The sequence below is a fragment of the Chiloscyllium punctatum genome, chromosome 3 (genome assembly GCF_047496795.1).
Source record: "Chiloscyllium punctatum isolate Juve2018m chromosome 3, sChiPun1.3, whole genome shotgun sequence".
NCBI classification, from domain to species: domain Eukaryota; kingdom Metazoa; phylum Chordata; class Chondrichthyes; order Orectolobiformes; family Hemiscylliidae; genus Chiloscyllium; species Chiloscyllium punctatum.
The window spans coordinates 115665987-115682371 of record NC_092741.1 but is presented as its reverse complement, the minus strand read 5'-3'; the positions used below and the strand labels follow the sequence as shown (position 1 = coordinate 115682371).

The window sequence follows — 16385 nt, the reverse complement described above, 5'->3', positions numbered from 1 at the left end:
AGCTCAGGGGATCATTAATTGCATTGGGTTTTATCTGGGACGTTCCATTAACATGGCTGCTACATTGATCCAGGCTGTCTGAGTGGTGTGGCTGCCTTTGCTGGTCAGCAGGAGAAAATATGGCCCTGCTTTCCACCACCCCATCCACAGTATAACAGTCCAAGATGACAAGGTGAAAGGAAGCTCGTAGCTTGTAGCACATAAAGTGTTGTGGAGCTGAGATTTAAATATTATGCCAGTGGCATGAACCTTGTAAAGCGGTAAGTACTTCTGCCTGTCCTGTCACATGATTCCATGAGATGTGTAATTAATAAGTAATGTTATTAAAATTATATGAGAAAAGTTTGCATGGGCCATGGTGGATCATCTGCATGAATCTCACTAAAAATAAATTTATCCAATGAATGAGAAAATTCAGCCCCTATTGTTGTTCTATTCTGTGGTTTAGTAAAGTATTTAGAGAAATCCTGAGAACAAATGTCTTGCTTCTTACAACAGAGGAAAAATATTGTGGATGCTGGAAATTTTTAAAAAGAAAGTGTTACAGAAATGCAACCAATTTGGCAGCATCTGCAGCGAAACAAACAGAGTTAACGTTTCAAGTCCAATATGACTTTTCTTCTGAACCCTTGTGTTTTCCTAAATGATGGTGCTATTAGACTCTGCATATGGACAGACAGATCTCCTCTCACAGATGTTAACAGGCAAGTTGTGCAGAGGAACCACTTTACCACTGAAAGGTGTGCACTCAGGTCACTTCCAAACTGCAATTCCAAAGTAATAAATGAAGCAGAAAAATCAGACATACAGTCATGCCTGTGAACAATAAGGATAGCATTAAGTCTTGGCACACATCATTTGAAACTGCTTAACTAAACTGGCAAATTAAGTTATAAATTTGATCTTAACTGTGTCTGTCTGTCTGTGTGCAAAGGTTTCATGCTATCCTTAGATAATAAATTGTTCACAGGTATGACTATATGTCTACTTTTTCTGCTTCATTTAATATTTCGAAATAATAGTTTGGTGTGTTTTGGGGGCTTGTGATCAAAGACGATTAGGTTTAAGTCATAGATATAAATCAGACAACCTTGTGGTGCTGCTCAGTCCTGTTATTGTTACACTATTAAGATTACATTTCTAAGTTTTGTTTAAGTTATAAACTTGATGTCTAAAATCTGTTGTTTGTAAAATCTGTTAGGAACAATTGGGCATTTTTTAGGGGAATTGAATATTTTAAATTCACTGTTCTCTGACTGATTGGTTTGGTTTGCTAACAATCCATTGTAACACTAACATGCAAATTTCATTTTTATCCAAGTTGAAAACAAACGCACTTACACATGACTGTTCTTGTAAAGTTCTGATTCAGAGATGCCGGTGTTGGACTGGGGTGTACAAAGCTAAAAATCACACAACACCAGGTTACAGTCCAACAGGTTTAATTGGAAGCACACTAGCTTTCGGAGCGACGCTCCTGATTGTCACCTGATGAAGGAGCGTCACTCCGAAAGCTAGTGTGCTTCCAATTAAACCTGTTGGACTATAACCTGGTGTTGTGTGATTTTTATCCTTGTAAAGTTCAGTATTGTTTTGAAGATGGTAAAAGATAAGGACATGGTAGGAGTCATAGTCCACAAAGGACCATAGGCATCTCTCTCCATGGAGAGAGACAGGTGGTAGTGAGTAGCTTGAATTGAATTGAATTTATTGTCACATATATCAAGGCACAGTGAAAAGCTTTGTCTTGTGAGCAATATCGCCGAATTTCAATAATGAGTTCTTTGGTTTTGCTGGTATTGAGAGCTAGGTTGTTCTCAGTGCACCATTTTTTCAGGTCTTCCACCTCCATCTGTAGTCTGTTTCGTTGCCATCTGAGATTCGATTGACTATGATGATGTCATCAGTGAACTTGTAAATGGCATTAGTTTGGTGTTTGGCGATGGGCATACAGTGGGTATACAGTGAGTACAGTAGGGGGCTCTAGTGTTGAGTGTTAGTGACGATGAAATATTGTCCTCAATCTTCACTGATTGTGGCCTGTGGGTCAGGAAACTGAGGATCCAGTTGCAGGGAGTGGGGCCTAGTCCGAGATCACTAAGTTTAGTAATCAGTCTGGAGGGGATAATAGGTTGAAGGCTGAACTGTACTCAATGAGCAGGATTCTTATGTAGCTGTTCTTGGTGTCAAGATGTTCTAAAGAGGAGTGAAGGGCAAGTGATATGGCATCTGACGTGGATCTGTTGGTCCGACAGGCAAATTGGAGTGGGTCAAGAATAGTGGGGAGGCCTGGAGTTGATTAATGCCATGACCAGCTTGTCAAAGCATTTCATGAGCACCGAAGTTAGGGCCACTGGGCAGTAGTCATTGAGACATGCTGCTTAAGAGTAATGACTCCATGAGCAAAGGGTAAGGTGAGGAGCCAGAGAAGGACGAACTAGATAAGGACTCAAGATTGGAAGAAATAGAAAAATATGTTGATAGAGTTAGATAAGTTATGATGTGAAAAGGCTTGTTAACACTGTCATTGAGCAGTTATTTCTGTGCTGTAGACACAATTCTGTGCAATATAAATTATAATCATCAAGACACGGGATTACTTTAACATCTCTGCTGTTTTTAAAATGGATAAAACATTTAAAAGGTTTGCTTGTGATCTGAAGATGAGTCACTGGACTCAAACTCTTCACTGTTTTTTCTCTCCACAGATGCTACCAGGCCTGCTGAGTTTCTTCAGAAATACTACTTCTGCTTCAGATTTCCAACATCTGCACTTTTTTTGTTTTATTTTATGCTTGTGATCTTGTTCTTTTTGTCAATAACCAATAGTTTTTCTGTAATAATGTCCAGTTTGCATTTTTCATTCATTTTGAAGGAAAACACAGATTGAAATATGAGAATTTATTTGTGAAATGTGGACCTAACAAAAATAAAAGTGATGTGTATGAATAATGAGTTACATATTAAATTGAATTCCAACATATTTTTGTCAAACTCACCCATGAGTCCTTGAATGCCTGGAAGACCAGGTAAACCTAAATGACCTGGTTGACCTTGTTCACCATCCAAACCTGGGAAACCAGGTGGACCTTGAAGTCCAGGAAGTCCTGGTGGTCCTTGTGGCCCTGGTGGTCCAGGTGAACCCTTGCGTATCTGACAGTGCAAACAATTTTCATTCCTTTCGTTGCGCAAAACCGAAGGTAACTGGGCTGATATGGTTAAAAATATGGAATGAAAATGAAAAATCAAGAATTAAATCAAACAATAATATTGATACACGCACATATTTATACTGTACAGATAAGTAATTGTGTGATCCTGTGCTCCAACCGGGAACTGAAGAATGCAGATTGGGAAATGCATATAATGATGGCTCCTTTTGTCCCAATCTTGCTTCGTATGAACATGGCTCACCATTCAGTTTGAGATATCAAGAAATCACTAAGTTAATTATCATCTTTGGCATCGCTGAAGTAAAATTATTCTTAATGTCAGTTTGGCTTAGTAAGTACCAGGCATGTCTAAGCTCTAAGGCATGAGCACAAAAATAAAAAGTAACTCTTTAGTGCAGTACTGAGGGAGATTTGCATGAACAAAGGTAGACTCTGTTGGCTTAGTTGTGCTTAAAATAATCCACTGGCATTTTTCACAAAAATAGTGTTTTCTTGATGTTCTGGTCAACATTCTTCCCTCACCAAACAACAAACAAATTAACATAATTAATTTGATGTTTGCTTATAACTGGTCAAAATGAAATGTTGTTAAAAATAGTCTAAGGATTGGGAAGCTGATCCAAGATGGTATATCTGGTAGGTTGTACTAGGTGAGTAGTTCTAACTGAAATTGAGTTTGTCATTTCAGTTTCAATTTAACTTTCTGAACTTAGAGCTTTAAGAACTGTAAAGAAGCTGAAAATTATTCATCACTTATCAGAAACTGCCTATTGGTTGCAGCTAATTATCTAGCTGTAAGGGATTGCTATAAGAGGCCTGGTTTCTGTGACTAGTAAGCAGCAAAAAAATGGTGTACTTCACTAGTTTTGGGACATCCTGAGATGATGAAAGACTTTACATGAATTTATGTTTTTATTTTTCTTTCTGTAACTCCATTTATAAAATAAAGACTCAGCCTTTGCATATTGAAAAAAAATCATCAAATTTAAATTACTTGTATATATTGTGATTTTCTCAAAAATGCAATTGCATTTGTCAAGCATGATCAATCCTTTATGAACCTCTGAAGATTTACTCTGAATAACTCATGCCTAGTGTTCATGCTCATTTTAAAAAACTCTTTCATGGAGTGCGGGCATCTCAGGAAAGCCCAGCATATCTTGTCCATCTCTAATTTTCTTGAACTGAACAGCTTGTTAGATCGTTTCAGAGGGCAGTTGAGAGTCAACCACACAATTGTGGCTTTGGAGTCACACATAGGCCAGGCAAACAAGGATGGCAGATTACCTTCTCTAAATGGCATTAATGAACTTAATGGCTTTTAAAACTACTGATGTTACATCTGCAATCAGTTTTCAATTCCACATTTACTACTGATACTAAATTCTACCAGCTACTGTGGTGAAATTCAAACCCAAGTCACCAGAGCGCTAGTATAAGCTTCTCAATACTAGCCTAGCAATATCCTACTATTTCCTCCAGAATTTCAAGTAAAATATTATACAGCCCCAACCAATAGAATCAAACTATCTTACAGTTTTCTAGATTAGCCTTTTTTTTAACGCTTTACACTTTAGAGGATCTAATATTTGTCATTCTGCATAATTCCTGTTCCCAAAAATTTCTTGAAAATTATATTCTTTATCTTTGCATTCTCCTACACAATGTGTTACAGAGTATGAAATCCTTAATTCCTGTCCACTTATATCTCCTTATATATTTCAACAAAAAATCTAGCACTGAATTCTTTCTTAATAAAAATAGCATTAATACAAATTGTTTTTCATTAAGAACATTTTAATTAACTTTAGATTATATTAAGTATGGAACAATTAACCCTTATACTCACTTCTTAGCACATCCATGCAAACCTGTCGGATGTACTCATCTGAAATGCCTTTTCCCTATTAAAACAGTTTGGAATTAGGAATGAGTAACAGCATACTAAACGCTGAATTACATCAAAATAAAATCAGAGGTACTCCTACTGAAATTCCTTCTGGACCGGGTGGTCCTGGTGGTCCTGAAAGCCCAGTCTTTCCTTTAGGCCCTGGATTCCCAGTTCTTCCAGGTAAACCAGGTTCACCCTTCTGACCTCTTATGCCTGCAGTGCCTGATGCTCCTGGTTCTCCAGGCTAGAAAAAATGATGAAAAATAACAGCGATTGCATTGGAATCTATTAACATTTATAACATTTAAAAAATTATGAATTTCTTTGGGTGGCCTAGTTTGGCAGCCCTACCTCTCCTTTTGATCCTGTTGAGCCTTTTGTCCCCTGAGAAAATAATTAAATTATCAGTGTACATAATTTAACTTGTAGACCCAAGTCAAAGAACAATCAGATTTGTGTCCCCCGTCTGTGAAATGCAAATGGCCAAGTTTAAATATTGCAGTATCACTTTATGTACTGATTTAATGCAAATTCAATTTATAACTTGGGAATAATATTGTCTGTTTAAGTTACAAGTGCCTTATGGCACGAGAACTGAAGTGTGTGGTCTTAATAATCATAATTTCAACTACTTATTATTACACTAAAATTAGGGTTGGTTAGCTCAGTTGGCTGAACAACTGGTCTGTGATACAGAGTAACATGAACAGCATGGGTTCAATTTCTGCACCAGCTGAGGTTAGCCTGAAGGACTCTCCCCTCACTTGAGGCATGCTGACCGTCAGGTTAAACCACCACCAGTCATTTTTCTCTCTTATGAGAGCAGCCCTATGGTCTTGTAGGACTATGGAGACTTTACCTTTTATTGCACTAATCTATCAATTAATTTATGTTTCTCTACATAATATAAGGCCAATAACTTTGATAACATACTGGGAAAGCATTATTTTCTTTGTAAGACCTCCCAAAAAGCACATCATTATGAATGTTTTGACTTAATTTGGTAACTATTATTTTTGAGAATTCATTCTTCACTATTATGTCAATTGTGAGTGTGATTGCTTGATACAACTGAGAATACCCTTGTTAAATCAGACTGTCCTTCACTACAAGTTCGTGGCTGGATAGAAAACCAAAATCATTTTAAAGTGCAAAACTTAGTCATTTTCTTTGATATTTTGAAGATAGTTGGAAATAAATAAGCACATATCAAATAGTAGACAGAATTCAACATTACGAAAATAACTCAATCAGTTTGGACTTAAGAAAGACAAATCAGAATGTTTTCTTAATGATCAAAGGTTGTGAGCCATGGAGGATCAAAGCATTTTGGGTGTCTATAAGTATAAACTATGTAAAGCTAGTATGTAGGTACAAGAAGTAGTAAAAATGTATAACAGAATATTGGCCTCTTTCTCAATAGAATTGGAAAACAAAAATAAGGAATTGATGTTTCAGTTACACAAAGCATTGGTCAGACCTTTTATGGATTTAGTTTTGAAAAAATGAATTGAAGGAGACACAGCACACATTCACTAGAACTATAATTTCTAAGGAAATAAATTAAAAGGATTGCTATGCTCTTGAGTTTAGAATCAAAGGGATCGATTATACCAAAAATCAGCCAAGTATGAATTTCAGGGAGTTGCATGGAGGATTTCTCTTTGAGAGCTTGAGCAAGTTTCCTCAGGCTATTTTCCTCAGCCTGCTTAATTAACATCATTTCTATTGTTCCCCACTTGTATTGCCAGGCCCTCCTGAGTTTCCCAGTGCCAATTTTGATACAAAGTTGTGCACCAGGTCAAGCGCTGTCATTCATGAGCTGTCCTTTACATTTCCCATGTGTAAACTGCCCCAAAGGTGATAAAGAAATGGAAATTCCCTCCTTTGCCGACATGGAACTGGAGGTCCTGATTAATGAGGTGGTGCAGAGGAAGTCTGCCCTCTTTGCTCAGGACCAGCAAAAGAGCCCAAAACACAAATTGTGCCAACCTGGTCTGAATTTGTCACCAATGTCTTTGCAATGTCCATGTTCTGGAGAAGTGTTCAGCACAGCTGCAAGAAAGTTAATGACTTTGTGCGCTTCACAAGGGTAAGTGCCTGCATTTTCTCTATGTAATCTCACATTCACTCTAACTTTGCTGATGCACTCAGCTCCCATCAAGGCACATAATCTACCTTAGTCACGATTGCATGCAACATTATTCCTCACTCACTCTCACTCACCTGAACCCCTCATACTAAGGCTTCCGTGTTGTCTACTCATTTGCCTGGGATGCCTCACCACACTTGCCCCAACAGCTCCAGCATTAACAACTGTGCCAGCCTTATGCATCTCACCCAATTCAATGTTTTGTCTCATTCCAGGAGAAAACAATCTACTATTGGCTGAGGAAAGCCAAGACGGGTGATAGGATGCCCAGCATCCATGTCCTCAGCCCCTAGAAGGTCAGATCCTTACCTTAGTGGGAAAGGGTGGAGGTTGGCCCACGTGTTGATGTTGAGACCTCCATATCCCATTAACCAAGTAACAATTATTATTAAGTGCTGTGCTACTGTCCCATTAGTCCTCCAACTCTGAGGAATCTCACAGAGGATGAACAGCAGGGTACCTCTACCAGCTCATATAGAGATATTTTGGTTGATACATTGTGTAAATTAGAGTTGAGACCACAGACTGGTGCCATACCTCCATAAGCAGCAGATGAAGAAATGCCCCACATTGTTAGCACTCAGAGCAGTTCTGGAGGAACCTTCAGGAGGAAACCCTATGGAATTGGCTATAATGTCATCCAAATGCCCAAATGACTCAAGCAACAGGCAAGTTTGTCAGAGGCACTGGATAAACTGACACAAAAATTGGAGGAATCTATTGCAGCTATTTGAATCATGCTACCTCTGACATGTGAGTATGTAGCTGTCTCCATGGAAAGGTTTTGGCAGCTGCTATGGACAGCCAGCTTCAGTGCCCACAGTGTATGCTAGATATGTGTCAGACTATGGTGTGGGGGTGCAAGGGCATTTGGGTAGGACACACTTAACATGTTTAGCCAAATGCCTCTGAGGTAACCAGTACAGAACTCAAAGTCATGTCACGTACTCTCTTAATCAAAGCCAGAAATATGCCTTGTTCAATCGTCTCTCATCTTTATATGTTGAACTGCCCTTCTTGACAATTATTATCGCCTTTCCATCCCAGCATACTGCCTCCAATCTCTACAATTGACTTCCCCTACCACAGATAACCCCTCCTTGACTGATATCTGTGCAGCTCCCTGATTGACGTGCTGAGGATCTCCAGGCTGATTGAGCTGAACTTAGAGGGCTGACAGTGGCCCACTCCCTAGACTGCGGAGGAGTGAATCTGCTTAATCAGGTCGCCTCAAACTGTAGTCTGACTGTTAAGCTCCTGGACCGATATCAGGCTCTACCCTTGATATATGATGTTGTTAACCTCTAGTTGAAGGTAGTCTCCCTTCACCTGACTGAGGATTAGTCCCTTTAGATTATGAGACATGGCTAATTGGTTGAAGCACATTCAGTGTGTTTGCCTCGTATGCTGCTGGCATTCAGGGGAGTAGGCATAAATTTGACATACAGCAACATGTTCAACCCCTTGACTAATCACTGCTGGCAACCATTATAAGCTGCCTGGCTTTGTGTCTGCACTAAATAGCAAGGCAAGACAGAAGTAATGTGAGCCCTAAAATTCTAAATGAGGCAACAAATTGCTAAATATAAAAATAAGGGAGAGATTCTATAGGCATCCATACAGGTGCAAAGTGAGTGAGGGCTCAGAAGCCAAACAAGAAATCTTTACCTTGGTCCAATCCAGGACGTGGGTGCTTGCCTGTATGCACATATACACCTGGCAGCTGCATGATGATGAAAGGTGCTGGTGCACTCTAAAGTGCAATACTGAAGTGCAGAACAGCCCTGTAAATGCATTGTTCATGTGTCATGATGATACAGTGAGGCTGGTATGTGTCAGATGCCAACCTCCATGGATGAGGTTTCGGGCAGTAACCCATGGAGCGTAACCAGAGATGTTGGGGATTGCTGTTCGAGTTAGAGGCCTGGAGAAGCAAAAAGTGAGCTGGATCTGTCACGTACTTACTCTGACTTTCATGTCAGAAATTGTTGCCATCTAGTTTCTCTCCGATGTGGGAGAATAGGAAATGTGTATCAATGAGGTAAGATTAGATATTAATGGCATATAAATATGCTTGCCACATTTCCCAACTGACCCACCATTGACTATGTTGTTCAGGAGTTGGGGAGATTCCACTAAGATATTTTTATGACAAAGGAATTGAAAAGGTTAACTAGAGAATCTATTTTGGCTGGTTGGGAAATCTGGAGCAACAAAGTTTAATTGTACTTTTTAAAGGTGAATCCAGGAAAGACCTCCGCACCGGAGTTCTGGGTATTTGAAGTTTCGAGACTAAAATTGTTGGATTTTTGATAAATAAGAATATTGACAGGGAATAAATAGAGTAAATGGAGTAAAGCTACACATCTGCAATGAGCTAAATGATTAGCAGAACAGACTCAAATTCTGAATGGCCTTTCCCTACACCTACGTTCCTAATGAAAATTAGGGACTTAAAAGATAGATAGATAGATAGATAGATAAACAGATAGATAGATAGATAGAAATTTATTGATACTTATATTTGGGAAAACACTGCAAATGGCATACAGTTAATGGTAGTTGTCTTTTCTCTAGGATAGGGGATTTCAAGACCGGGGCACATTTTTAAGGTGAAAGAAAAGAGATTGAAGAAAGACATAAGAGACATTTTTTTATACAGAGGGTGGTTTGCATGTGGAATGAACTTCCTGAGAAAGTGGTGGATGTGGGTACAATTACAATGTTTAAAAGACATTTGGATGGATACATGAATAGGTAAGTTTTGTAGGGATATGGGCCAGGATCAGGCAGGTGGGGCTAGTTTAGTTGGAATTATGTTCAACATGGACTGGTTGGGCCATACTGTTGTATGACTCTATGACTCTATGTGTATGTTGCCACAAAACAGCATCATTTAATTACATTAATTATATATGAAAAAAAGAGACAAAGTTTAGACAAATATCTTTTTTTGTTCATTCCACAGCCTCACTATTTCATGAATTGGCCACTGTGGAAGACCAGGAACTGTCCAACTGCTGAGGACTGGGGGCCTCTTTGAAACTGCCAAGAACCAGGAGCCTGTCAAAACTTTCAAAGACTAGGGGCCTGTCAAAACCACCAAGGACTGGGGGTCAACTGAAACTGCTGAGATGAGGGAGTCTGTTGAAACCGCTGAGGATGGGGCCAATCAAAACTGCTGAGGCCCGGGGCCGATCAAAATCGCTGAGGCTTGGGGCCCATTAAAACCGCTGAGGCCTGGGCCCATCAAAACTGCTGAGGCCCGGGGTCGATCAAAAGTGCTGAGGCCTGGGGCCCATCAAAAGCACTGAGGCCTGGGCCCATCAAAACTGCTGAGGTCCGGGGCACATCAAAACTGCTGAGGCCTGGGGTCGACCAAAAGCGCTGAGGCCTGGGGCCCATCAAAACTGCTGAGGATCACAAGCCTATCGAAACAACCAAGGACTGGGGGCATGCCAAAACCACCAAGGACCAGGAGTTTGTTGAAACTGCTGAGGATGGAGGCCTGCCAAAACTGCTTGGGATCTGGGGCTGTCCAACTGAAACATCAGACACATACCAGCCTCACTGCATCATCATGATTTCAGCAGTGCTTTAATTTGCACAAACAGAATACACAACAGCGTGTAATTACATAGCAATCTAATGCAATAAAAAGTTTCAGGGTACTTCATTGCAGTGTGTTAAATTAACATTTCATACCGAGTCACGTAGAAGACAGCCAAATGTTTATACGAAGTTTTAAAGAAAGTCTTGAAAGAGTATAGAGAGGTAGAGATGCAGGACATAGATCTCATGAACAAAATTAGGTTGCAGAGAGCATGAGGTTATAGAGGGGGAACTGGAGGAAAAAAAAGGGACCTCAAGTGGGGCTTTAGAGGTCTGTTGTTTGGAATAGTAAGCCCAAAAGGTTAAAAGAAAGGGAAGAGTGGAAATGGAAGTGATGGGCTTGGTTTTGGAGCGGCAGCCAAATACTCATGTGATTGAACATAGGGAAAAGTCAAGTTACCAGACTATATATTGAGAAATATAAAACCTTGATAGTAATTATGAGATAAGAGACAATAGAGGGAGGCCATGAATAAAATTAGAGCTCTATGAAGGATAACTTCAGTGTAGGTAGGGTGGAATGAGCATGCAGCAACAGTGAATTAGTCAAGTGCAGTGTCAGGAATTGTATAAGAAGTCACAGAATTCTAAAGTGTAGAGTATTGGTGGATGCTCTGATGGAGTTATTTCTGCAGAAATGAAAATCCAGGAGATGTACAGAATCAATTGCAATTCAGAAAGATGATGGTGAAGTTTGAGACCACCACAAAATCCAGAGGTGACCGTGATTTGTCTTCAGCCCAGGTAAATGAGTTTCTGGCCAGGAACCATCTGGAGTTGGAAATCAGATGATGCCCTTTACTGAGTGTCATGGCACCCCCCTGATGGCCATAGTCCCTTGACTCAACCAAGGACTACTTATTTTAGACCTTCAGACTTGGCAATGAAGTTGAAGCATGTGCAGGATGGTTGCCATATCAGCTTTTGGCACATGCCGTTGGTGTAGCATGGAAACATATAGCAAGGTGACCACCTTCTTCACTGCTCAGTACTGGCAACCACAACAAGCTGCCTTGCTTTCTGTTTGCACTAAAAGGACAAGCAAGACAAGTCTACTGTGAGCCAGTAAGTCTGAAGGAAGTGGCAATGGGCTAAAAGGCAAGGCAAGGAAGGGACGCTTTGAATTTCCAAGAAAGTGCAAATGAATGAGTATTAAGAAAGGAAACTAAGAGCCTGAGAATGCACCATGTTCTGCTACATGCAATGTTTGTAAGTCAACCACGTTTCGCACCAAGTTACAGAAGTATTGCAATGTAAGTTGTCAGTGAGCTCCAAAATACGATTGTGAAGTGCTGAATTGTACGATAAGGTCATTAAGATATGCTATGGTGATGTCCTTTGGTATTGTGATGTTGTTGATTTCATGCCCTGAGGGGATATTGGGGAATGACAGCCAACATGGAGACCCAGAGAAGCACTGCCAAGCTGCAGCTGCCTAGTTAACTGGCTCCAACTTTCAGAAGTTGGGAAGTACAACAATCTAGTTTCTCATTCGGACCTGGGAGAATTGCAACATGCTTGGAAATTAGGTGAGATTAACCAGCAATAAGACAAAAATGTATGAAAATAGATTCCTCTCTACTTACTAGTGGGATTCTCCTCTTGTAATTGAAAACTTAAGTGGAAATTATATTTCTCACTATCGTGAATTGCATTTTTTCATTCTCACTGTATTTTTGTTAATTTCTCACTATTGCTCATGCTGCTTAAGGGCTCAGAGTCCAATGAGTTTATGCACTTGTTAAATACCTAAGATTTTTTCACAACCGCAAAAGTTGTCTTACCTTTACCGAAGGTGTCCTGGACCAGATCCAAATGGATACCAAACCTCTCCAAAAGCGAAGTATAAACAAACCTTCAATACTCACACTTTACAACATCAGCATTCGTACACTCCCTGTGCCCCACCCATGCAATCTAATGCACTCGATCATCCCTCATAGCTCCTCATCTTTTCCATTCCATTTACACCCCACTAACCATCCTCATGGCCATTCATACACCTGCATACACTTCCTCCAAACACTCTTTCCCCTTCATCTGTCTGCCAATTCATTGAATATATTCAAACACACGTGCACACATAATAATTCTTGTCTTATTACTTAAGGCTCTGTATTAAAGACTGCACACTATACAGAAAAGCACTCTCATTCATAAAAAAACACATTTTGATACTCCTTGACAGTTCTTAATAGTTAACACTTGTTGACACTTCATGACAGTTCTTGAGAAGCCTTGATGAGTTGGACAGTTCCATGGGTTTGTGCAACTTTTGTACACAATCTGTTCCACAGCTAATAGTCCCAGAGGGAACCTGATCCTCATCAAAGAATTTCTGACCCCTTTCTACAAGAGGTTGGGGACCATATCTGCAGGACTAGCTCAGCTCTCCAAGGGCTATCCTCGCTATGGAGAAAGCAGACCTGCTGTTACCTGGTCTAATCTCCACACTCTGGTTGCGACATCAAGGATTCATTCTGAGTGAAGGCAACGGGTCATCTAAAGGGCCAGCTGCTTCAAGGAAGCATATATATGTGAATTACAAACTAGCCCTGATCCTGCTCTCACAAAAATTAGAAATGGCAGGTTGTGGCAGGACTTGGGGAATTCCTAACTTATTTTGGTATTTTCACCTCATTTAGATACCCTCTGTCATGATGAACATCCAGGCCTGAATGTGTTTTGATCTTCGGCACAGAATGATTTCTAGTCACTAAGCTGGTTTCTGGTTGTCTCATTCACCTTAAAGTCTGTATCTTTGATTAATATAGTGTGTATCTCTGATAGTTATAACCTTTTAAATCCTTTACGCCATAGAAATTTTAGGATTTTTTATCCATTAATGATGCATATAAATGTAAGATTTTGTTAATAAATTACTTATCTTGAACTAAAATAAAACCTGAAAATGCTATTTTAAATTTCTAGTATTTTACTTCAGTAATTACCTTGATCACTGTGTGAGATTATTGCTGTTTTTGTATAGGATTGTTGAACAAAAACTTGATCAACCACATTTTTATATGATTATATACGAAGACACACCAAGGGAAATACATTACAATCAAAGGAGAGGTGAGAGTAACTAATGACATCAAGGCTTCATTTGACTGATTGTGGAATCAAGGACCCTTAGAAAATCTGTGGTCAATAGGACTCAGGGAAAACTTTCTGTTGGTTAGTCATATGTGGCATAAAGGAAGATGATTGTGCTTATTAGAGCACCATCCTCAGAATGATGTTGTGGGTCCAAACATCTTCAGTTGCTTCATCAATGACCTTCCCCTCATCATAAGATCATAAATTGGAATGATTATCAATGATTGTACAATGTTCAGCACCATTCACAACTTTTCAGATACTGAAGCAGTCCATGTTCAAATGTAATAAGATTTGGTCAATATCCAGGCTTGGGCTGACAAGTGGCATGTAACGTTTGTGCCACATAAGTGCTAGGTAATGACCAACTCCAACAAGAGAGATTATAATTATTTCCCCTTGAAATTCAAAGGTGCACTGTCACTACCTCCCACATTAAGTATATTCTGGGTGTTATCAATGATCTGACACTGAATTGGACCAGCCATTTATTATTATGGCTACAAGAGCAGGTCAAACGCCAGGAATTCTGTAGAGAGTAACTCACCTCTTGACTCCCCAAGACCTGTCTATAAGGCACAAGTCAAGAGTGTGATGGAATACTCATAACTTGCTTGGATGAGTGCAGCTCCAACGATAGTCAAGAGACTTGACACTATCTTAACAAAGTAGTCACCTGATGGTACCACATCCACAAACATTCACTTGCTCCACCAATGATGCTCAATAGCAGCAGTGTGCACTATCCACAAGACGCAGTGTAGAAAATCATCAAGGTTCCCTGAACAGTATCTTCCAAACCCACAGTCACTACCATCTAGAAGGACTGTCTTTGAAACAGATACATGGGAACACCACTACCTCCAGGTTTCCTCTAAAACACTTGCCACTCTGATTTGGAATACTATCGCTGTTTGTTTAGTGTTGGTACTTCATAATCCTATAACTTTTGCCTTAATGGCACTGTGGGTCTACCTACGAACTGGACTGTAACAATTCTGGCAGTCAGCTCCCTATCACTTTCTCAAGGGCAGGGGGACAGGCAACACATGCTGGCCCAGCCAGTGATGCCCAAATCCTACAAATGAATATAAATGAATATAAAGAAGATGAGTTAGATGTTACCTGTAGTCCTGGAAGTCCTGGCTGTCCTGATAAACCTTTGTAACCCTTTTCAAAAGAAATAAGAATCATTATTACAAAGAGAACTTAGTTCCAATGTCAGTAAATATATAACACAAAAATTGTAATTTTAGAAATATGAAACTCTGACTTCACTATCTAATAATTTTAATTGGGATGAACATTGAAAGACCACCAAAGTTATATTTTTACTCATTACCCACTAGCTAATAAATATTCAAATGGGATTTGAAAAACTTCTAAGAATCAGTTGCTTCCATTGTAGTCAAATCTACAGTAAATATTTAAGAGAATAACTGGATAGAAGATAGTGTTTTAATTGTCAGTGCTTTCCAAAAGAAATACAAACGAGACTCGTCAGAAAAACGGAAGTAATTCATAAACTCATCACATTTTGGAGAGAATAAAATTCTTTAGTCTGGATAGATTGCATTATTAACTAAATTATAGAACAATAACAATTTGTTAACAAATCATTACAAAAGGGAGCTGGAGAACAAATTCTTATATTTAGAAAGAAAGGCAGTTCAGGAAACTAATGACCATAGGATGTCTATTTGATAGGAAATCCCAAATTTTGTCTGCCAATACTGGCAATGCATTTGGCATTCACTGTTATTGGATGCTATAGCTATCCAGCAATTTCTGGTCTGTACTGTGGCGCATAAGTCCAGACATCGTGGTGGGCTTTCCAAATTTACTCCGTATCTCCACTGTTGGACTGAAAATTTAAAACACAAGTATTGAACCAGTATCAGGGATAACTGCCCATCAATTATGTAAAAAATGTTAAACCTTCTGTGAAATGAATCATACTGAATAAATCAGACTTAATGTGTTTCTAATGAAACAGCCTTTCCTAGAGTATTTGTGGTACAATGACTTATAAGCAACACCCAAAACTTCCTGCCATTTTTGCCCACAGAACACAAAGAACAATACAACACAGGAACAGGTCCTTTGGCCCTCCAAGTCTGCGCTGCCACATTTTGACCTTCCATACTAAAACTGTCTTCACTTACAGGATCCTTACCCTCTTTCCCTTCCTATTCATGTATTTGTCCACGTGCCTCTAGAATGCTGCGATTGTGTCTGCTTTCACCACCTCCTCTGGCTATACGTTCCAGGCACACACCACCTGAGAAAAACTTGCCTCACACTGTTTTAAATTTTCCCACACACCCTGAACCTGTGTCCTCCAGTAATTGACCCTCCTGCTCTCCCCCAACCCTGGGGAAAAGCCTCATATTTTCCACTTTAACCATGTCATTCACAATCTTATAAACTTCTATGAGGTTGCCCCTCAACCTCT

The 16385-nt window shown here is 39.6% G+C and overlaps 1 protein-coding gene across 1 annotated transcript in view; it reads right to left on the bottom strand.

The window, feature by feature from the left end:
- Positions 1-16385, bottom strand: part of col21a1 (collagen, type XXI, alpha 1) — a 448863-nt gene that overhangs the window by 29717 nt on the left and 402761 nt on the right. The window contains exons 24-28 of the mRNA XM_072549080.1: positions 15056-15100; positions 5416-5448; positions 5162-5308; positions 5023-5077; positions 3000-3209 (exon numbers count right to left, since the gene is read on the bottom strand). Coding sequence (XP_072405181.1) covers positions 3000-3209; positions 5023-5077; positions 5162-5308; positions 5416-5448; positions 15056-15100 — 490 coding nt within the window. The remainder of the gene's footprint in view (positions 1-2999; positions 3210-5022; positions 5078-5161; positions 5309-5415; positions 5449-15055; positions 15101-16385) is intronic.